Source organism: Hemicordylus capensis, chromosome 6 (genome assembly GCF_027244095.1).
Source record: "Hemicordylus capensis ecotype Gifberg chromosome 6, rHemCap1.1.pri, whole genome shotgun sequence".
Classification (NCBI taxonomy): Eukaryota; Metazoa; Chordata; class Lepidosauria; order Squamata; family Cordylidae; genus Hemicordylus; species Hemicordylus capensis.
In genome coordinates this window covers 76,570,654-76,591,855 of record NC_069662.1, presented here as the reverse complement: position 1 = coordinate 76,591,855, position 21,202 = coordinate 76,570,654, and the positions used below count along the sequence as shown (strand labels likewise).

At 42.0% G+C, this 21,202-nt stretch overlaps 1 protein-coding gene across 2 annotated transcripts in view; it reads left to right on the top strand.

Moving 5' to 3' along the window:
- The window catches only part of VWC2 (von Willebrand factor C domain containing 2), a 140,827-nt gene extending 125,322 nt beyond the window's left edge, over positions 1 to 15,505 (top strand). For both annotated transcript variants that reach the window (XM_053265653.1, XM_053265652.1), the window contains exon 4: positions 13,564 to 15,505. In XM_053265653.1, coding sequence (XP_053121628.1) covers positions 13,564 to 13,715 — 152 coding nt within the window. In that variant the 3' untranslated portion in view covers positions 13,716 to 15,505. The remainder of the gene's footprint in view (positions 1 to 13,563) is intronic.
- The last annotated feature ends 5,697 nt before the right edge of the window (positions 15,506 to 21,202 follow it).

The following is a 21,202-nucleotide window of genomic DNA, read 5'->3' as shown; positions in this document are numbered from 1 at the left end:
GTGGTTTTAAAAAGTTAAAATACAATAAAACTCCATAAAATCACATTTAAAATCTTAAAATCAGTTAAACAGTAAAAACCACAAAACACACACACACAAACAACTATAAAAAGACAAACAGAAGCAGGAAAGCTGAGAGACCTTGGACTCTGAACCCCTTACTCCCTTTCCATATTCTCAGTTGTTCGATAAGTGTGTATCTGACATAGAATATGGGCCCTGATTCTTTAGGTTATTTAAGCCATTTGTCAAGGTGCTGAAATCTACATACCCAGCTTGGATGCTGTAGATTTCTAAAATCCAGGGCATTCAATTTAGGAATTGCTTTTAGTTGCTTTAAAATATGTACATCTCTCTCTCTCTCTCTCTCTCTATCTCTCACTCATATAAGCTGCTTTCCCACCCAAATAGAGCTTCAAAGCAGTGTATAACAGAACAATATAATGCAACAAAGAATTCAAAATAAGAGCTCTTCAAGTAAAAACCTTCCAAAAATAAAAAGTTGAGCTGTTCAGAAAAAAGAATCAAGATCAAGAACAAAAACCAGACAGCAGCCCCAGTAGTATATGCAACAACAACAACAACAAGAGGGAAGGGAGATATCCAAACAATAACCAGAATATGACAGTATTTGCCATCCAGAGCATACAACAATTCCTAAAGGGAAGTAAAAACAGCAGAAACTGGTGACATCTTTTAAAGACTTACAGATTTATACAAGTAATCAGTCCCACTCTCAAACTACTCTGTGACATCTAAGTTAGCACCGTCAGATTTTATTAGTGCATGGGTATTTTTTCACATTTATCATAGGAGGCTAGATTGCTGTGATGCAAGAAAAAGTATGAGCAGCAGAAGTTTTCAGGTGATATAGGTGTATTCAGGACAACTCATTCTATAGCAAACCATGTTGCATTGCATAAGGAACTCAAAATGTAGTGAGAACAGGCAAAATAGCAGCTGATGAAATTCAATACAGCACACTTTGAGAAAGAATAAACAACCCCAGCTGTACTTATGCACTGTTGGAGTCTAAATGGTCTATTAGTACTAAGAAAGAAATCTTAGAGCCATTTTATATAACTGCCTGAAAACAGCAGTTGAATATGCTGCAACCAACTGAAAAGCAAACAGAATATTAGGGACAGTTGGGAAAGCAATTGAAGATGGGACAGACAATAGCATCAAGCTTCCGAGGAAACCAGTAATGTAGCCCCATCCTTTGTACTGTTTTGGTCACCCATCTCAAAAAAGAACTTGTTTTTAAGCTGGAAAAAGCACCAAGATGAGCAGCGGTGGGGGACGGAGAGAAAGCGGCAGTGGCTGGTGCGGGGAGAAAGTGGTAGGTGGCCAGAAAAAGCGGCTGGCCAGGAAGAAAAAAACACTGGAGGGGGGAAGAGGGAAGAAGAAGGGGGAGGGCTGAGAACGAGGGAGGGGGGCCAAGAACGAGGGAGAACTGGAGGCACAGATGCTCTGCGCCAGCTAGTAAATAAATGATTCACATCCTATGTGTTAGGATGTGTTCTGTTTGTTTCATAATGAATGGGCAATGAACAGAATGGACCTTATTTGGTTCATATACATTACTTTATAAGTAATTGAACAGGAAGCCAACTTTAACTGAGAAACAAGAGTTTGATATTCATTACTTAGTAAACATAGGCTAAGGAAACAATAAACAGTCTTAACAGTCTCTTATGCAGAGAGAGGGAAAACTTCTCAGTTTGAATTCAGGATAGCAAATGAAGAGGAGACAAACACAGTGACTTCACCCACAACCCAGTACATTGACACATTTAAATATATACAAACATGCCCCACACAAAGAACTGTCCATGGCAAAATCCCCACGGACAACATTTGAAAAGGGACACAATTTATATGTGTTGGATGTTTATACTTTTCTAGATCTTGGTATTCACCAGCATCTCAGATTGTTTTGCTTGCAGGAGTATTAACAATAAGATGGTTTAAGAGGAAGTATGCTAGGACTTGCCTATTTTCTAGGCACCGCTAGAAAATTAGTCCAGTTGTTGGGAACGGAAACAAATCTATCTTCCACTATTCATTTGACTGGATAAGAACATTTCAAACATATCTTCCTTGTACTAGCTTTTATTGATAGAGCTCTATACCAGCCAAAGCTATATAAAGATAAAGTGTACCATCGAGTCGTTGTTGACTCCTGGTGGGCCCTGTGGTTGTGTTTGGTAGGAGGGATTTAGCATTGCCATCTCCCGTGCATTATGAGATGTTGCCTTTCAGCATCTTCCTATATTGCTGCTGTCCGATATATGTGTTTCCCCTAGTCTGGGAAACATACCAGTGGGAATTCAAACTGGCAACCTCTGGCTTGCTATTCAAGTCATTTCCTGCTGCACCATTAACTGGATCCAAAGCTATACTTGTCAAAACTAATATTGCTGTACATTCCCCATAATACTCCAACAATGGAAGAACACATTCCTGCCCATGAATAGTCCTTTAAGGAAGGTGGGGAAAGCAGTGAAAATCACTATCCCTCCCCCGCCACTCTCTGCTGCTGCTGGGTTGCAGAGGAAAGATGAAACATAATGAGTTTCTAAGCGATCTGTATCCCCACAGGGCTCCTTCTTTTCTCAGAATACTGTAAGGAATGTCAACCAGCAATTCTGTCACAGGGCCTTCACATGTTCATCACAAGTTTCAGAAAAGGGTCTACAAGTTCTTCAAAGTTTCTGATATCTGCAGTCTTTCCTTATGCCATGCCCAGAGCTTGGCTCTCTATCAAGAGACAGGATGTTCCATCAAGAGTACTGTCTGATGGTCAGATCACACCCTCTGTCAGTACAATTGTGAATTTTTGTTGTTGTTGTTGCCTGTCTTTAAGTTGTCATCTGTCAACAAGCAATCAGCTCAGTCATGAGTTTACGTTGGATCATGTGTAGGATCATGTGAAGATCCATCTTCCTGCCAGATTAATAGGCAATGATTAAGCACTGAAGTATATTTCTGTCTGCTTTCAATATGGATTCTTAGCTTCTGTCCTTCATAGATGAATAAGAATCTTCATAGAGGGATGAGATTCTCAGCATCTGTGATATGTAGTAGATCTGTGAACTTAATTTTGTATGGTCATCATCAGAGATAAAAAGTCTGTCTTTAATAAATTTATTCAGTTGTATTTGATCCATCTCCTTAGCATTCAGGAGATATTTTTGAATATCACTTCTTCAAGTAACAATGTTGTGAGGAACACCACATGGACGTTGTGCAAACATGTTGGATCTACAGAACTGATGGAATATTGTTTTCTTCTTCATTTTCTTCTTTCAATCTAGCTAGAGTGTTTCACTATGAATAATTTTGTAACCATTCCCAATAATGAAATGTCCCCTTATTTTGGTTGCAATGCAGATCCTGAGGTATGACAGTGACCATCTGCTCAACTCTAATGTGGTTTTCATAATTCCTGTGATACCACCTCCCCCCCCCTTTATTTTTCTTTTATTTCTTTCCCCGCTAATGCATTTAGCCAGTCTTGGCTATGATCAGGATCTACTTGGTTGAATTTATGCTGTACTTCATTCACAACCAAGTTACCTTTCATGGATTCATGTTTGGCATAATCAGGTGGCTGTTTCATCTCAGCCAACAACACACAACCCCATGTTGGTGGTAAGTGTAGTTTCCAAAGACCATCAATCCAGGGATTGTTCAGGTACGTGCCCTGCAGTGTTAGGTCCACATCCAGTGGTAGGTTCAGTGATGAACCAATACATCTCTAGTACAAACATCCTTATAATGAAGCTGACAGAAACAACATCTCTCACGGGACTTGTGATTATAGAATGACATTGGAATTTGAAAACATCTGTATACTCAAGATGCCATATAATTAGTAACAGCTGTTGCTCATTAACATCTGATGAAGAGTTAATAGTATGAACCAGGTCAAGTCAGCCTAGCCACTCTATCTCCAGCAGTGACTATGGAGATGCCTTAAGAAAGTCATAGTCAAGGTAAAATGTTGATAGACATCCCCTATTGTTCATACCCATCATCAGGTAATCAAAAATATTCTTCCTCTGAACATGGAAGATAGCTGTCCTGGCTTATAGGTTTATCTTTGTGGGAGAGGCCATAGCTCAGTGGTAGAGCATATCCTTTGCATTTGGAAGGTCCTGCTGGACATGCAACTCCAGGAATATCCACCTTTGGCACCTTCTACCCTATTGACCACTAGGGGCATTAAGAACAGAGATAGTGAGCAAGGATCTTCTTCTCTGTTTCCCCTCTTGTTATCTCTCTCTGCTATGGTTTTCGATTGGTAGACTGATACTCTCAGGTCTCCACCTTCTCTTCAAACCTGCTTGCTGTATTTTTTTACCTTCCATCCTTCCTTCCTTGTTATGCTCTTGCACTATGAAGACATAGAAGGCTCAGGGACACAGGCTTTTCTATCCAAGTATGTAACCTCCTTAATAAACTTTTACAAGTATTTGGAACTTAAATGTTTCTCTCAAGGTACTCTTAATGGGCTTGGTTCTTCTCAAACACACTTGCTCTGTATCATTGGGACCACTGAAATCCCATCCCTACAACAGGTCCCAGGTTCGTTCCCTGGTATCGCCAGCTAGACTCTCAGTGGAGATACCTGAGAGGATCATAACTGAGTGGATGGGCTCAAAGAACCCAGGCCCTCTCAGCTCCTGATGGTCCCCCAGGTCCACCCCTCCCAATTTTCTTCATTATCTCCCTCGCTCCTAGGGGCCGCCAGGGAGAGGGGCAAACATGGGCCCCATCACCCCTAGCTACGCCCCTGACTCTCAGGCAGCAAGGCTGGGAGGATTGCTGCAGTCTGAGTAGACAGTAATGGACTGAGTGGACCAGCGGCCTGCCACAGTACAAGGTAGTCGCATGTTCAACAGCTACCAGTAATTTGATCTAATGCAGGGCTGCACAACTTCGGCCCTCCTGCAGATGCTGGCCTACAACTCCCACCATCCCTGTTTATTAGCCACTGTGGCTGGGGATTATGGAAATTGAAATCCAAATAAGGCTGGAGGGCCAAAGCTGTGCAGCCCAGATCTAATGGCTCTTAAAGCCTGCCTGTGTTAGTGTTGAATGCAACTGGCTGTTTCATTCAAGAAGTTGCATTCATATCATTCAGTCGTTTCATTTTGTCCTTCTGGAATCTACATACCAAACAGTTTCATTGGATAGTTCCTTGGAATCTTGGAGAAGCCATTGCCAGTCCATGTAGACAACACTGAGCTAAATGGACAAATGGTCTGACTCGCTATAAGGTAGCTTCCTTTGTTCCCTCTTCTAGTGTAATGTGAGAGTGGTGTTTTGTTTTGTTGTAAAGGGAAAAAATCATTTAGTATCTGTAGTGCACAGCTGTAGTTATGAACACTATAGGAAGTGAAAATGCTGAAATTTCTTATTCTTTCCTTCACTACACCTTTATCATCATCCTTAGCAGTACAACCCCCAGTTTTAGAATGGTTGCAGGATGCCCGTCAAAATGCTTTTTGCAGGCTGATCTGGCAAAGGTGATGGCAGTAGTGACTAGAGTAAGAAAAGCGAAGGAGGCATTTGATTTGCTAGCTAGTTGGCTTGAGTCTATGAGGTACAGAAATTAGGATACACCCCCCCTCCATTTTCTTCAGCAAATTTTTCAAATTTTATCAATTATAACTGCACACCACAATACTTCAAATTAACCAAACATGTACCATAAAAGCTAAACAGAACTGCAAATGGCCTTGGGCTCCAATCACTCCTTTCTGCCACCCCTTTAATATAGACATCAAATGCAGCGTTGAAAAGATGTTGTATTTTTAAAACAGCCAGTGCAGAGGGAGACCATGAAAAACCAAAGAAGGTGCCCATTCATTGTTAGTGCTTTAAAACTGCCAAAACACTCTTAAAATTGGCTCTAGAGTGAATTCTGCTCTTATAATTGAAAACACTCCACAATTCCAGTAGTATCCAAAGAGATAGATAGGATCGTAAAAGTAAAATCAGATTTAGACAAGTCAATACTGCAGTGGCGAGTGGAGATGAACTTGTGTTTCAGAATGAGTCAGCTGTTCCAGCCACCACATCCAGCTGCCAGGTAATCTAACGGTCTCTTTTCTTACCAGAAGAAATATTGCTGTGAGTGGAGCTTATTCGATAGAAAACACATGATGGGAAAACATGTTGGGATAATCAAACTGGGGAGACAGAGATTGTTAAGGAAAATATTATAAGACAGAGAAGGAGATGAAATACAGAGAAGGAAATACACCTTTTCAGAAACCTATGATTAGATTTCAGGGGGGAAACACAGGTGAGCCTGGAGTTCTGGACCTGGCTTAAACACCATTCTCTCCCTCTCTCGTGTTTTTCCATTATAATTTTAGGTCTTTATGTTTAAAAAAACCCTAAAATAGCTCAGGGCACATGTCCTGACTGTATATTATATGGATAACAATTCTCAAACTTTAACCCAGCATATATACATGGCATTATAAAAAACAACACCTATTTATTCATTATTTTCTGTGTTACAGCCACATATCCCTTCACAGTTTGTACTCAAATCAACCAAGACAGCCAAAAGTCAACTTTTGTTAACTGTGTAATTCACGTGCGAAATGTGGGTGTCAATGGTATGTTGCTGCTTCAGATGTATAGAACTTCCTTATCCTGGAGACGGGCAGAAGTCACAGCCCATGTACACATAGGAGGCCTGCACAACATAAGGCCCAAGGCCTGAATCTGGCCCGCAGGGATTTCTTTGCTGGCCCTCAAGTAGGAATATCCTGCAGCAACAGGATAGAAGTGCCCTTGGCCTGCCCTTCTGATAAGCAGCTGCAGCAGCAGCAGCTCAAAGCAGTTGGCTGCTTGAGTTGTGCAGTCCAGACATATAGGAAGCATGCTATATAGCTGCTTCCCTCACAAACACAAAGTGAGCTTAGATAGATTTTACTAGGAGTTTATTCAGAAACCTCTCCATTTTCTCCTTCTCCTTTTTCTCCCTTTTCCATTCTGACACCACCACCCCATGCTCTCCAAAGGATCCCCACTGGGACAAAATTCTAAACAACAAAATATGAAAGATACTGCATAGAATACAACAAAGCAGTGTAAAACCTTCTCCTCTGGTGGCTAGAGTGAGACAAAAAGTAAGGTTAGCAAACTGAAATACTCATTTTATTATCTGCTTTAATTTCCAGGATATAGGCTTATTTTGCATGTCTAAGGACTTTTGCGTTCTTAATTGCTAATTTTACAGCCTTGGGATGTGTAACAAGGAGCAGTTGTGCACACCATAGCCTCTCCTAATCCATAGAGATGGCACACAAAGCTATTGTGGATCCATGTTTGTTAGCTTTCAGCAATAATCATGAGTTCATCAATATATCTGGAATTTGTGAGCAATTTGCCAGCATATTTTTCTGTTGGAATTTGAAAAAAATATTCTAATGTCACAAAACAGGTCCTGTATGGAGGATATGAGGGCCAAGTTCATTTACTGTTAAAGCAACTAATATTCATCTATGGTGCAATTTATAGACTTCTGGGTTAAAAAAAAAAAAAAAAGCAAACAGAAGCCCTTCATCTGATTGTATGTACTCTTGCCCCGTTTATACTATGTCAGTCCATGATGGGTCGATAACTTCCTGTTGAACCTCTCAGTGTTGGTAAATAGTAAGTAAATAGCTTTGCTAGCCCAGCCAAGGGAAAATAAATTAGTAAACTGCAAAGAAGCTGGAAGTCTCTGGTGATGTAGTGGTGGTGGTGGTGGTGGGGACATTGCATATAATAAAGTCATTTACACACCCTTTTGTTCGGCTGAGGAGGGCGGGCGAGAGAAAGGCAGGATAGCAATGTGTCCTGGCCTCCAGATATCCCACAATGCACTGCATGATGAGCATGGTGCATTAAGGGATTCTGCTGTGAGTCAGGCACTCTAGGCACGCAGCTCTGTGTGTCTATGCAGCCTGAGCATGCACGCAACCCTGTACCTGAGTAAAAGGGTGAGTAAAAATCACAGACTACGTGCAGAGGCAGCACCAGGATGGGGTTTGATCCCAGAGCTTCCCATGAGCAGCCCAACCCAGGTAGCGCTGCCCAAGCCTGAGTGGGGCTGCTCCTGTGAACAGCTTCAATATCTATTTAGTAGATGTCAGGGCGGGGCAAGAATTCAGGAACAAATACTGAGTGAAGTAATGTGGGTGGAGGAAGGAGTTGGTGAAGGATCAGGACTGAGTAAAGGGAAGGAAGGTTCAGAAAACACACTCTTAAGGAAATAGAGCAGAAAATAAGGAAATAGAAGGAAAATATTATGCCAGCAGGGCTTAACAGAGTCTTGTATTACTCTCTTGACTGTAATATAAATTTGATGATTCAATAAATGAGTTTACTTTGATTTTTCCATACAAATTGGGCAGACTTTTTAAAAATTGACGTGCTGCATTTTGATTTATGCAGTTCACAAACTTATTGCTGGTGAAATAGCTTGTTTTCCTGGTAGTAATATGCCCACACACTTTCTTTATCTTCAGGATGAAATAACTGAGTTTCTCATTCTTTAAAGTTTTATAATTGGAGAGGGTAGGATTAAGAGCTGGAGGAGCCCACCTAGGTTTTGGATGCAGATTATAGATATCAGAGCCATAAATATATTTGCTGCTTTATGTTGCGTTAAACTTCATGTTGCATTTTTACAACATTCACAATGATTTATTATAATAGCATAAGAGCAAATGGCTAAGGGTGAATCATTTCACTGAAGATTTTCTGGAGCTCCTCAGCTATATCTTAAAAAAATTAATAGAAGGTGCATAAGCCCTTCATGGATATGCTCTGTACCTCAGTTTCACTTCATAATGTGGTCTTCTGATGGCTGTTTTCTGCAGCTTGCATTATAAGTTAACAAAATTATCAATGAATAGGAAATTGTAGTAATGGCCATATTCAGTCCTCACAACAACCATGGTTTGTTGTAACAAAATGATGCACCAGCACAAGCCTTGGGTTTAAGAACATAAGAACAGCCCTGCTGGATCAGGCCCAAGGCCCATCTAGTCCAACATCCTGTTTCACACAGTGGCCCACCAGAGGCCTCTGGGGAGCCCACAGGTGAGAGGTATGTGCATGCCCTCTCTCCTGCTGTTGCTCCCCTGCAACTGGTATTGAGAGGCATTGTGCCTCTGATGCTGGAGATGACACACAGCCACCAGACTAGTAGCCATTGATAGAACTGTCCACCATGATTTTGTGTGTTAACTTCCAGTTCCTCCATCCTTTGCATGTGAGGGGAGGAGATTCCAAGCTGCCTCTCACTGCCCCACATGATCTGCAGCCTTCCAGTGATAGAAGAATGGCTGTGGGTCCACAAGGAAGAGGGGAAGAACTTTGGAGCAGCTGGACTTGTGGTAGCAAGCATGACTTGTCCCCTTAGCTAAGCAGGGTCCACCTTGGTTGCATATGAAAGGGAGACTAGAAGTGTGAGCTCTGTAAGATATTCCCCTCAGGGGATGGAGCCTCTCTGGGAAGAGCAGAAGGTTTCAAGTTCCCTCCCTGGCTTCTTCAAGATAGGGCTGAGAGAGATTCCTGCCTGCAACCTTGGAGAAGCTGCTGCCAGTCTGTGAAGACAATACTGCGCTAGATAGACCAATGGTCTGACTCAGTATATGGCAGCTTCCTATGTTCCTAACCTTCAGCGTCTCTACCACTGATGAGCCCCTGGTGGCGCAGTGGTAAAACTGCCGCCCTGTAACCAGAAGGTTACAAGTTCGATCCTGACCAGGGGCTCAAGGTTGACTCAGCCTTCCATCCTTCCGAGGTTGGTAAAATGAGTACCCAGAATGTTGGGGGCAATATGCTAAATCATTGTAAACCGCTTAGAGAGCTCCAGCTATAGAGCGGTATATAAATGTAAGTGCTATTGCTATTGCTATTGCTACTTGTGGATTGAACTGAGCACAGAAGGGGAGGGGGAGCAATTTTTGCATCTCCCCCCCCCCTTCCTCCAAAAGCTCTTTCCACATGCATTAATATGTTCCTGAGGGTTGTGCAGCTCAGTCCACTGCACAAGGTTTCAGTACAGGGATGCTGAAGGCTCCTTGCAGATTTGCAGCCCTTCTTCCATCACCAGAAGGATGCTGATCATGTGGGCCACTGCTTTTACCAAGACAAAGTTTTTCCTCCAATCCAAATATGGGAAATTGTTCACAAACCAAGTTTGAAGGCATCTGCCTGAACAATGTGTTTCCTTTGTGATGTGCTTTGCACCAGACTTGCTGACTTCTGTAAACTCTATTTTTGTCTAGTCTACAATATACATTAAGTGTTGTTAAGTCAGGAATTACTGTTCAGTTTTTCAGAAAACAAGCATTCTGGGAGTACTGGGTAGCACCCACAGCAGCATGTTTGCAATTAAAAGTTCATGGAAGCAATTTTCTTCTTCCCACCCTCCTCTCTGCACCCCCTAGAGCCATTTGGAAAAGCTGTTCCCAAAGGTCAAAGGACCTTTGGCAATGGGGTCCCACAAGGTCCAGTATTGTCCTCCATGCTGTTTAACATCTACATGAAACCGCTGGGACCTTCTGCTCCACTTTCAGAAGGCTTCTCTGTGTGGTTCCTGGGGTCTCTGCTCCTCTCCTTACAATCACTCTTAGGGTATCCACATCGTTACTGAGGGTTCAGTCCTTAGGAATGGCTTTTCTGGCTACAAGGAGGAGGGTGGGAAGGGGGAAATTGCTTCCAGGAACTCTTCATTTTGCAAGAACTGCTGTGACTGCTACCCAATGCAGAGGTTACTGCATTGAATTCTACAATGTGTCACATGGTACGCATCAATAAACATCCTGTGCATTGCTTGTTGCAAGAAATCCATATTCTACAGGCCTCCCTACAAGCTGCTGACATCACCCTTCCACACTCCACTGGGGTGTACTGTTCACTTTTCTCTCCTTGCCCCACTGGGGTACACCTCTCCTTTCCCCTCTCCCCCCTCCCCCCTGCTCACCCCCACCATGAGCTAGGAACACCCCCTTGGCTTGGTGGCATAGTCTGAGTGCTTGCATGCCATGCCACTGCCTTGGCATCATAGTCTGAGCAGCCACCCACAGGTGGAGGGGGGGCATCATAATCTCCTTTGCCTCAGGCAGAAAAAGGTCTTTGATCGCCCTGGTTAAAAGACCTCTGTTTCAATATCGTCTTTTAAAATTTAAATAAGTACCATAGGAACAGCCCTGCTGGATCAGGCCCAAGGCCCAGCTATTCCAGCACCCTGTTTCACACAGTGGCCCACCAGATACCGCTGGGAAGCCCACAGGCTGGAGCTCAGGGCATGCCCTCTCTCCTGCTGTTACTCCCCTGCAACTGGTACTCAGAGGCATCCTGCATTTGAGGCTGGAGGTGGCCTATAGCCCTTTGACTAGTAGCCATTGATAGACCTCTCCTCCATGAAGTTATCCAAACTCCTCTTAGAGCCATCCAGGTTGTTGGCTGTCACCACATCTTGTGGCAGAGAATTCCACATGTTGATTATACATTGTGTGAAAAAGTACTTCCGTTTGTTGGTCCTAAATTTCATGGCAATCAATTTCATGGGATGACCCCTGATTCTAGTGTTATGTGAGAGGAGGAAGAATTTCTCTCTTTCCACTTTCTCCACACCATGCATGATTTTATAGACCTCTATCATGTCTCCCCACAGTCGTCTTTTTTCTAAACTAAATAGCCCCAGGTGTTGTAGCCTTGCCTCATAAGGAAGGTGCTCTAGGTCCCTGATCATCTTGCTTGCCCTCTTCTGCACCTTTTCCAGTTCTACAATGTCCTTTTTTAGATGTGATGACTAGAATTGTACACAGTACTCCAGGTGTGGCCGCACCATCGTTTTGTATAAGGGCATTATAATAATAGCAGTTATATTTTCAATCCCGTTCCTAATGATCCCTAGCATGTAATTGGCCTTTTTCACAGCTGCCGCATGTTGAGTCGACACTTTCAATGAGCTGTCCACCATGACCCCAAGATCCCTCTCCTGATCAGTCACCAACAGCTCAGATCTCATCAATTTATACTTGAAGTTGGAGTTTTTCGTCCCAATGTGCATCACTTTACACTTGCCAACAGTGAACCGCATTTGTCATTTTGTTGCCCACTCACCCAGTTTGGAGAGATCCTTTGGAGCTCCTCACAATCAGTTTTGGATTTCACTACCCAAAAGTTTGGTATCATCTGCAAATTTAGCCAACTTGCTGCTTACCCCTACTTCTAGATAATTTATGAATAAATTAAAAAGCACGGGTCCCAGTACAAATCCCAGGGGGAACCCCACTTCTTACTTCCCTCCATTGTGAAAACTCTTCATTTACATCAAGATTTACAGGTGATAATACCTGTTGGGCTTAATCCAGTATACCATTTCTGCACGTGTTTTTCAAGTGCACTATGTTGTATGAACGTAAAGTACGCCTAGACGAACACTACAGAATCTTTCTCCCAGGTGGTTGTTTTGCATTTGATTGTTAGTTCTCTTCACAAAGACCCTTAATTGTGCAAAGGTTTTATTAAAAAATGGTACAATTTAAAATGTTTCAGCGTACACAGTACAGGAAAAGACCTCTTCTGTTCCCCAGCTGTTAAATTCCTTAACCAGATAACACTCTGTTCCATGCCTGACGAAGAGATAATGAGGGAAGAGGGAGGGAGGGAAGGGGAGAGGGGGGAGTCACCTGGTTTTTCTCACACGCTAATGAATCTTACAGCATCAGCTAATGCTTCTCAAGCATTGACATCTGGTTTTAACTTTTCTGTAAATAATGCTTCCTTTATTTTCTATATTGATTATTAGTGTTTAGCTGTCTGATTAATGTTTAGCTGCTGCCTTATAAACAAGCAAATGCCAAATTATTGGTTGAACGGATCCAGGCACTTGTTTTGTAACCTAACGGCAGCTGGCCAAGTGTGGCAGAGGATAATAAGACAGCACTGATGCTGAGAAGTGACTGATCAGGGCTGAACAGGAGGAAGGGAGCCAGCAGTGATCAGCCCATGCAAAGCACTGCTGGCCACTTGCCAAGTCCCTGTAAGGCGAGGAATCAGCTGGCCACTGTCCCCATGCAATTGCCTAGTGGGAAAGGTGTGGGACTTACTTCCACTTCAGTTGCCATTATCAACAGTTTCTTTCTACCCTCCATTTTATCAGCTGCCATTGCCATGACCACAGATTTTCACAAAACCACACAGGTGTTTAGCAAGGACACTGTGACCTCACACCTTGTTGTGGTATTGCTTTGCCACAAAAGCAAGATAACCCAACTGGCTTCAAAACACATTAAGAGTCATTATTTTAAAACCGCTTCAATTGCACTTGTGTGTGCACAAAATCTTTTAAAACTCTCCACTCATTCATCTTCACAACAATCCTGTGACATACACTAGACTGAGAGGATGTCATTACACCCGGGAGCTGAGAATTTGTCCAATCCCAATTTTCTGTCATCGGCAGTGCTTCATGCAGTCCAGATCATGTGAAATAGCTCTTCTAAGTACCATCCCTTTCATCTGTTTCAGGCCCCAACTGCTTCGCGGAGACCACAGTCATTCCAGCAGGCCGAGAGGTGAAGACTGATGAATGCACTATATGTCACTGTACTTACGAAGAAGTTACTTGGCGAATTGAACGGCAAGCTATGTGTACCAGACATGAATGCAAGCAAATCTAGATGTACAAATCCAATGACTTAAATGTTTTTATAAAACATTTCAATGTACCAGACGATCTTCGGGAAAATAAGGATCAACCTCAAAAAGAAATTTTGTTTTGGTTGAGGTCAAAGTAAATTACAGATACTTTTTTCCACAGTATAAAATAATACTGTGAATCAAATAAGGTTTGGACTCAAAAGTTTCATGTCTTACTAAATGTGTTATATTTCCACGGTGAGTACTTTAAAGTACATTATCAAAGATTATATTATTTCTATAATCTCATTATAGAATTTAAAATGTTTTATATAGATGATACAGATTAAAATATTATAAATGGTTGACTGTCTTCTTGCATACCTGGTCATGCCTAAAATAAAATACTGTTTTATGACATAAGCTATTTTTATGGGGCGGCAACAATAGGCATGGAAAGGATGTCTTTAAAATTATGAATTAAAACATTGACCAAAGGTGCAATCTTGACCCATTAGGGCATTTGTTGACTTCAGTCAGGTGAGAGTTGTATGAAATGTGCAAATTCGGCCAAATTTTCTTCTCTTGGCTGTGGGAGATTACAGATCACACCAGCATGAATGTATTGTGGTAAGCATTGGGTGATCATGTGACCTGCTAGGTACCTTGACTAATTTTGGTTTTCTGGTATAAAACAAGGTACGCTCCCATCACTAGTCTTGAAAGATTATAATCTGTGAATTTGCAGTGGCTAAGCGTTTAATAGGTGTGAATAAACAGCATAATTTGTGCTGCTCTCTATTTTAACTTTAATTGAAATTATTTACTTATCCTGCTACACAAACATGTGTAAGATAAAACACATTCCACCTGAATGTGGTATGGTATTATTCCCATGAACAACATGTAAATTATTCCTGGAAGGTTAAATTGCCAATCATGGTTCAGACTTAATGCTCCTCTGGCAAAAGCCCCCATACTTTCATGGACTGCAGATTTGCAAGTTAATGAGCAAATTTCCTAAGCAAGGAAATAACTGAAAGCTAAGGAACGTTTAGCATTTTTAATATACAAAAAAAAATTTTTTTCATGTACCCCACATCAGGTTTTTACAAGTTACTTATAGAGATCATTCACACAATCAAAAACTGTGTTCTACCTGGATTAAGGAAAAAGTACCCAGGTTTTCCTCCTACCTTGATTCCACACAGTTAGCAAAAACTGGGAGCACACAAACTCGAAACCCAGGTAGAAAACAGTTTTTGCTTGTGTGAATGACCTCATATTCTTTTAGATGTTTCCTGCCAGAAATTATCACAGCAGTGTACACATTACTAAAACAATTAGTTGTGTTAATTTGCAGGCAGGGAGAGAATTCAGTTTTAACTAGCAAATTCATAGAATACAACTTGGGTAGTGACTGCTGTTAACAAAAATACAGGGGAGGATGTTGTGAAAAGGATTTCATGTTTGCATTCAGATCTACGATACAGGGGAGCAATAATTCAGATGTAGTTCAGCAGTATTCTAGATGCACTGTTTAATAAAGGCAGCCCTCAAGAACATTCAGATGTGGGTCAGGATCCAATAATATACAAGAAGGCTTTGGGATTATGTTTAATGACAGAACCCCCACCCCCACCCATATAGCATGGCAAACAGTTTTTGAAGCTTTTCAAAAATGGTTTGTGGCATGATACAGGAAGTCTGCTGTTCAAAAGGGAAAAGCAAAAAGCCAACTGAGCACTTTGATGTGCGTAATGGAGGTCTTTTGATCTGGCCATGCTGTGGGTCCCGTGTGATTATAATAAATGGAAATTTCTGTTCAGTATGTTGAAGGTTTTCTTAGAACATGGAGAAATTTCTCATCGATCGTTAGTGTGGTCATTAAGATGCCCATTTCATTAAGATGCCCATTTCAGTAACCTTTCCAGATATGCTTTATGAGATGGAGAACGACATGTTTCCCCATGCAACTGTGCCATAGATAACATCACATATTACTACTACAAACATTTATATATCACTTTTCAACAAAAGTGCTCAAAGTGGTTTTCATACAAAAATAATTAAAATGGTTCCCTGTCCCAAATGGTTCACAAGCTAAAAGCAAATATAAGGCAGATATCAGCAATAACCACTGGAGGGTAGCCATGTTGGGGTTGCATACGGACAGTTGCTCTCCCTTTGCTAAATACAAGAGAATCACCACTCTATAAGGTGCTTCTTTGCTACGTTAGCAGGGGTACTCTAGCATGATAACTTACATATTGCCTGTGTCCACATTTCTGAACATCCTCACAGAATCTTAGAACGTAGACAAGTCAAAGTTTTCCTTTGCACAAACCATGCATTGATGGGATAAACATGAATGAATGGATTTTATTATAGTCAGTGACCAGCAATCAAAAAACAAAATGGAAAATAAAATTAGAGTTAAATAAAATAAAAAGCAGGACTGGGTGATAAGAGTTTCAAAATATATACATACAGAGGTCTCAATTACAATTCATCAACTGCTCTCTTCTCCATTTGCATGCTGCGGCACAGAATCTTGCAACTCCAGCTGTAATTGATGTATACTGGTCTGCCAGAAGGAAGGAAGTGTAATAGTCTTTGGATCGAGCTGGCATGCTTTTTTAATAAGTGGTTCAATCCAGGCAATGTGAATGTCTGTATAATATAAGCAGTATAAAAGAACACGTGAGATGGACTTGATAAATTGACCAAACCGCATGGACATGGACATTTGTGGGGGAGTAACAGCAGGAGAGAGGGCATGCCCTCAAGTCCTGCCTGTGGCTTCCAGCAGCACCTGGTGGACCACTGTGCAAAACAGGATGCTGGACTAGATGGGCCTTGGGCCTGATCCAGCAGGGCTGTTCTTATGTTCTTGTGACATAGCCGGTTTCTGAGTGGTATTCTCTTAAATCTGCCGTCCAGATTGGCACAAGGCAGGGCATTAAACTGCGCCAGTGAGAGTGCTCTCCTCTGGCTTAAAGGTAAATTAAAGTTGTGCTGTCGAGTCGGTGTCGACTCCTGGCGACCACAGAGCCACGTGGTTTTCTTTGATAGAATACAGGAGGGGTTTACCATTGCCATCTCCCACACAGTATGAGATTATGTAGAGTGGTCAAATTTGTAAGGTATGCTGCTAGCTGAGGGTAGTATGAGAAGCCACCTGGAATGCTACTAAGGTTAACAAGACTTACAACAGATGGCTTCTCCATATCCATATAATACGTTATTCAATAATTTCTTTGGCAGCATCCTGTCCCAATGAAAGTAGATACTGTGGAGAGAGGCCATATCTGCCCAATTTGTCACGATGGGATAAACATGTCACATATTCTCCTTGTGAAGGTACGGCTGCTCACTGCCCCAAGAAATGTGCTGATCTGCTATGTTTTCTTGAACTGCTTTATATCAATCCATAACATTTCCTAGGTTTGAGCAATCAATGACATGTGGATAAGCTTGTTGAATCTTTTAACAGTAGCATTTTCCAACTGCTTTGCTACGGTCCCATTAAAATCCATGTGGAATACATACTGATTTATCATATGGGAACTTGCACATCATTTTAGAGGTAAATTATCCACCAAAGAAAGGATAATCTGCTTGCCTCAAATAAAATCATAATACTGAAACAAAATGTTTCTACTGCTAGATGAACTTGATGTTTGAAAGCACTATGTAATACCCCAAATTTTACTTTCTAGTATGTAATATAGTAGTGTGTAATTTAATTTTTCTTAAATTTACGGAGAGCAATTGGTTGCAAAGAAAAGCTGCAGTATATTGTCTTTAGAAATGGGACATTCACTGCTATTTATTTAGGCTACTACACTTGTACCCAATTAAATGCCTTTTAATCCCTTTGAAATCAATGGTGCATTGTGTGTGTGGGGGGGACTGAATATAGTATTCCACCCTTAGATACTAATTTAAATATGCAGTGTGACAAAACAAACTGCAATAAAAATATTGAATACTGCAAAATTTTTCTTTCCATTCATGGTCTGGTCATGAAACGAGAGAATGGCAGGAGCCTCCAAACACAGATAAACCTCCTTTTGAGAGTGCACACCACCTGGGTTCTGGAGGCGGTCCTCTCTCTCCCTCCCATGGCAAGGTTTTGCACATTCAGTAGAACAGAACCTCATCAGGACATCTGTGTATTTAGCCACAATTTTAAACATGTATGTACACGAGTCAAACTAAACAGGATGTTAAATGTATGCTTATATTGTAACATTTCCCCCTTCTTTAAATAAATACTCAATAATAAGCCTATTCACACAAGCAGCCTGACCCCGGCTAGAGCAGCCCAGCCTGGGTTGGGCTGCTCATGTGCAGTGCCAGGACTGAGCTCAATCCCAGCACTGCCCTCCCACTCAATCTGACTTTTAACCCCCGGCCTTTAGCCAGAGTTAAGGGTGCAAGTATGCCCTTAGCCCCGATGCAGAGTTTGTGTGTATGTTTGGGCTGCATACCCAGAGCGCTGGAGGGGCCAACTCATGCAGGAATCCCTAAATGCACCATGCTGTTCATGTGAAATGTGCAAAACAGGCCTAATTTTTGTGGATTTATGGCTTCCTGGAGGCTGGACTTGTTTTCCCAGCCTCTAGTGAGCCATGCTACTGGGAACAGCATGGATCATGTGGGCACATGACAAGCAAACCACACACAATGCAAAAGATCATCTGGAGGAGAAGGTAAGTTCAGTCTTGCCTTCCCCCCGCACGCTCCCTGCCAGGCTGCAGTGGCCGTGTGTACAACCTTACTATTTAGTAAAGAGTTAACAAATAATAAATAGTTAACTATTCCCCCTGCATCATGTGCTGTTGTTTGCCCCATGGTGGAAGCTGCTATTGGCACAATTTTCATTTTAAAAAATGGAGGGGTAAAAGAAAAACCCGCCCCTCCATATATACACACACTATGGTGTTACTGGAAGAAGAAAAATGAAAGACGTACAAATACATATTTTAACAATAAGCAGTTTTCCCTTTGTGCAATATGCAGTTTTCCCTTGTGCAATAGGCCAGCAAAAACATCTAAAAGCCTCACTTTTTCTAGCTTGCTATTAACGATACTGTTGCAACAATGAGTATGACAGATGTGTTTTGAAAATTCTTAAATGGAAGGCTTTCATAGTGCTGAAAGGAAAACATTTACATTGAACTCCCTTAATTTGTAACTGAGAAAATTCCATACACCTAGACCTTGAATAACCACTCCCCAGTCATATGCCAAGGATGTTCTTTCTTTCTTTGACTTGCAAGAGTTATTGTTTTAGCATGCCAGGGACAACAGCAAAATTGCTCAAGGGATTCATAATGGGCACTGAAGCTTTTCACAGCAAGGTCATTGGGCTGAATTCTAGAATTCCCATGTAGCTAGCAAGAGAGCTTGTCATTTGATGATTGTCCAGTGACCTGTGTGAAATTAGCTGATGGACGAAGGCAAATCTGTGGTAGACAGATGTCAACAACACACAAACACCCATAATTGACTCTGGCTAGCGCTTGGATTGAAGTGCCAACTGCAAGGCAAAAGACTAAGAGGAAAAGGATGGATTGCAAACTCCTAAAGATGATTCTATCAGATAAGCTAAAGAAAAGAAAGACTTCAGAATAGCTTTTTATTAGGAGCAGGCCATACATTTATTTATTAATTCTAGGTCCTATGCCCTATCCCAACCTAAAGGATAAGAGGAAAATTATCAAATAGGAAAAGCAGATTTGACATGTTATATTTTCAACATGGTTGGTGTGTTGTTTTCCCTAGGAATCAGAAAATTAGGCACTATATAAGGGCAAGAAAAGACAGAACATTTTTCAAACAATATTAAAGAAAATAATAAGTTTTTGAACTTTGGACACCTTTCATATGCAAGCCGTATTTCAAGCCTAGACTAACATCTTTTTATATAACCAAAATATACCTAGCATTTGGGGATGAGACTGTAGCTCACTGGGAGAGCATCTACTTTGCATGCAAAAGGTCTCAGGTACAGTCCCTGGCATCTCCAGGTAGGGCCAGGAAAGACTCGTGTGTGATCCTTGGAGAGCTGCTGCCAGTTACTGTAGACAATACTGAACTAGGTGGACCAATGATCTGACTTGGTATAAGGCAACGTCTTATGTTGCACATTTGGGTTGAAACTTTGCCACCCAAGCAAAAATTGTATTTCTTTGAAAATTCAGTAATACACACTTACTGAGGCTACTCTCACAGTCGCCCAAAAGCGGACTAAGGGTGCCTAGCCCACTTTGGGGCAATTGTGTGCTGCAACGAGAGCCGTGTGGCTCCCGGCAGCTAGCCTCCAAAAATACCCCTCCCCTTAGACGAGGTTAACGGAGCAAGCACTCCGTTAACCTCACCTTTTTGCTCATGTGTTGCTGTGGCACGTGACAGCACACGAGTAGACCCCCGACTGGGAGGTGGCAAGCAGCCTCCCGGGCTCGGGGGTCTCTCCAGGATGACCCCCGCACTTGCGTGGGGCATCCTGGAACTTGTCTCCTGATCCCCCCAGCCCCTGCTGTCTCCACGATGGAGCCAGCAGTCTTGTGGGCAGCCGATCTGGCCATCCAGGGCTACCTTTTTATCGCCTGCAAGCCCGCTCTCCCCGCAGATCTTCACTGATTGTGTGAAGAGCCTCACTATTTCATTAACCACAAGAAATAAGTTACATCTGAGTCACTTGGGGGGTGGGAAGCAGAACTTCACAAGTTTGACTATCATAGAGGACCATGCTCATCAGATTGCTGAACAAGTTATTATTTCTATAAAAAGAGAAAAGTAAGTAGTAATGGCAGTTATTGGGATGGGTATTTTGACCATATTGTGTGAACATTCTTCCATTTTTAAGTTCAATTGATAGCTTTACTATGTAGACATGGGTACACCAAACTATTATAGAGCATTAAATCAAGAAGCTATGTAGTACTGGGGTTGTAGTACAGGCCTGCACAACTTGTGACCACCACCACTCTGAATACAACCCAGTAACCATGGCTGACATCCTAATGGTGCAAAGTTGCACTAGCCCCCAAAACCATGTAATTTTGCAAGGACACGGGGATTTTCAAAACTGTGTGATTGTGCAAAAGTTCCCTTTAAAATGTAAGAGGTGTGCAACAGGTTGCACACGTGCAAACACATCTGCATAAGTGAAACACTAGTCTGGAATGCAAGCTCCAGACTTAGTGAAAGTAGCTAATGCAGCAGCCTTGCACTAGCATAGTCTTTGTACAAGAACACTGTCAGCCAGGATGCCAGCCCATATATTCCGCCATGTCAAGTACTTTAGCAGCCCCCTATGTCCGCAGTCCTAGATTTCTAGGTGGTCCTTCCATGAGGTGAAGTAAGACAGTGCCCTCAAGTGATGGGTTATTGGGGTTCCAGTGAAGTTGCAAAATGTCCATTTCTGCTGCTCACCACCATCCAAACAGCTCTTCACCAAGCACTACTTAGCAAAGAGCTGCTCCAAAACAGTCGTTGCCATCCTCTTCCACCTTCA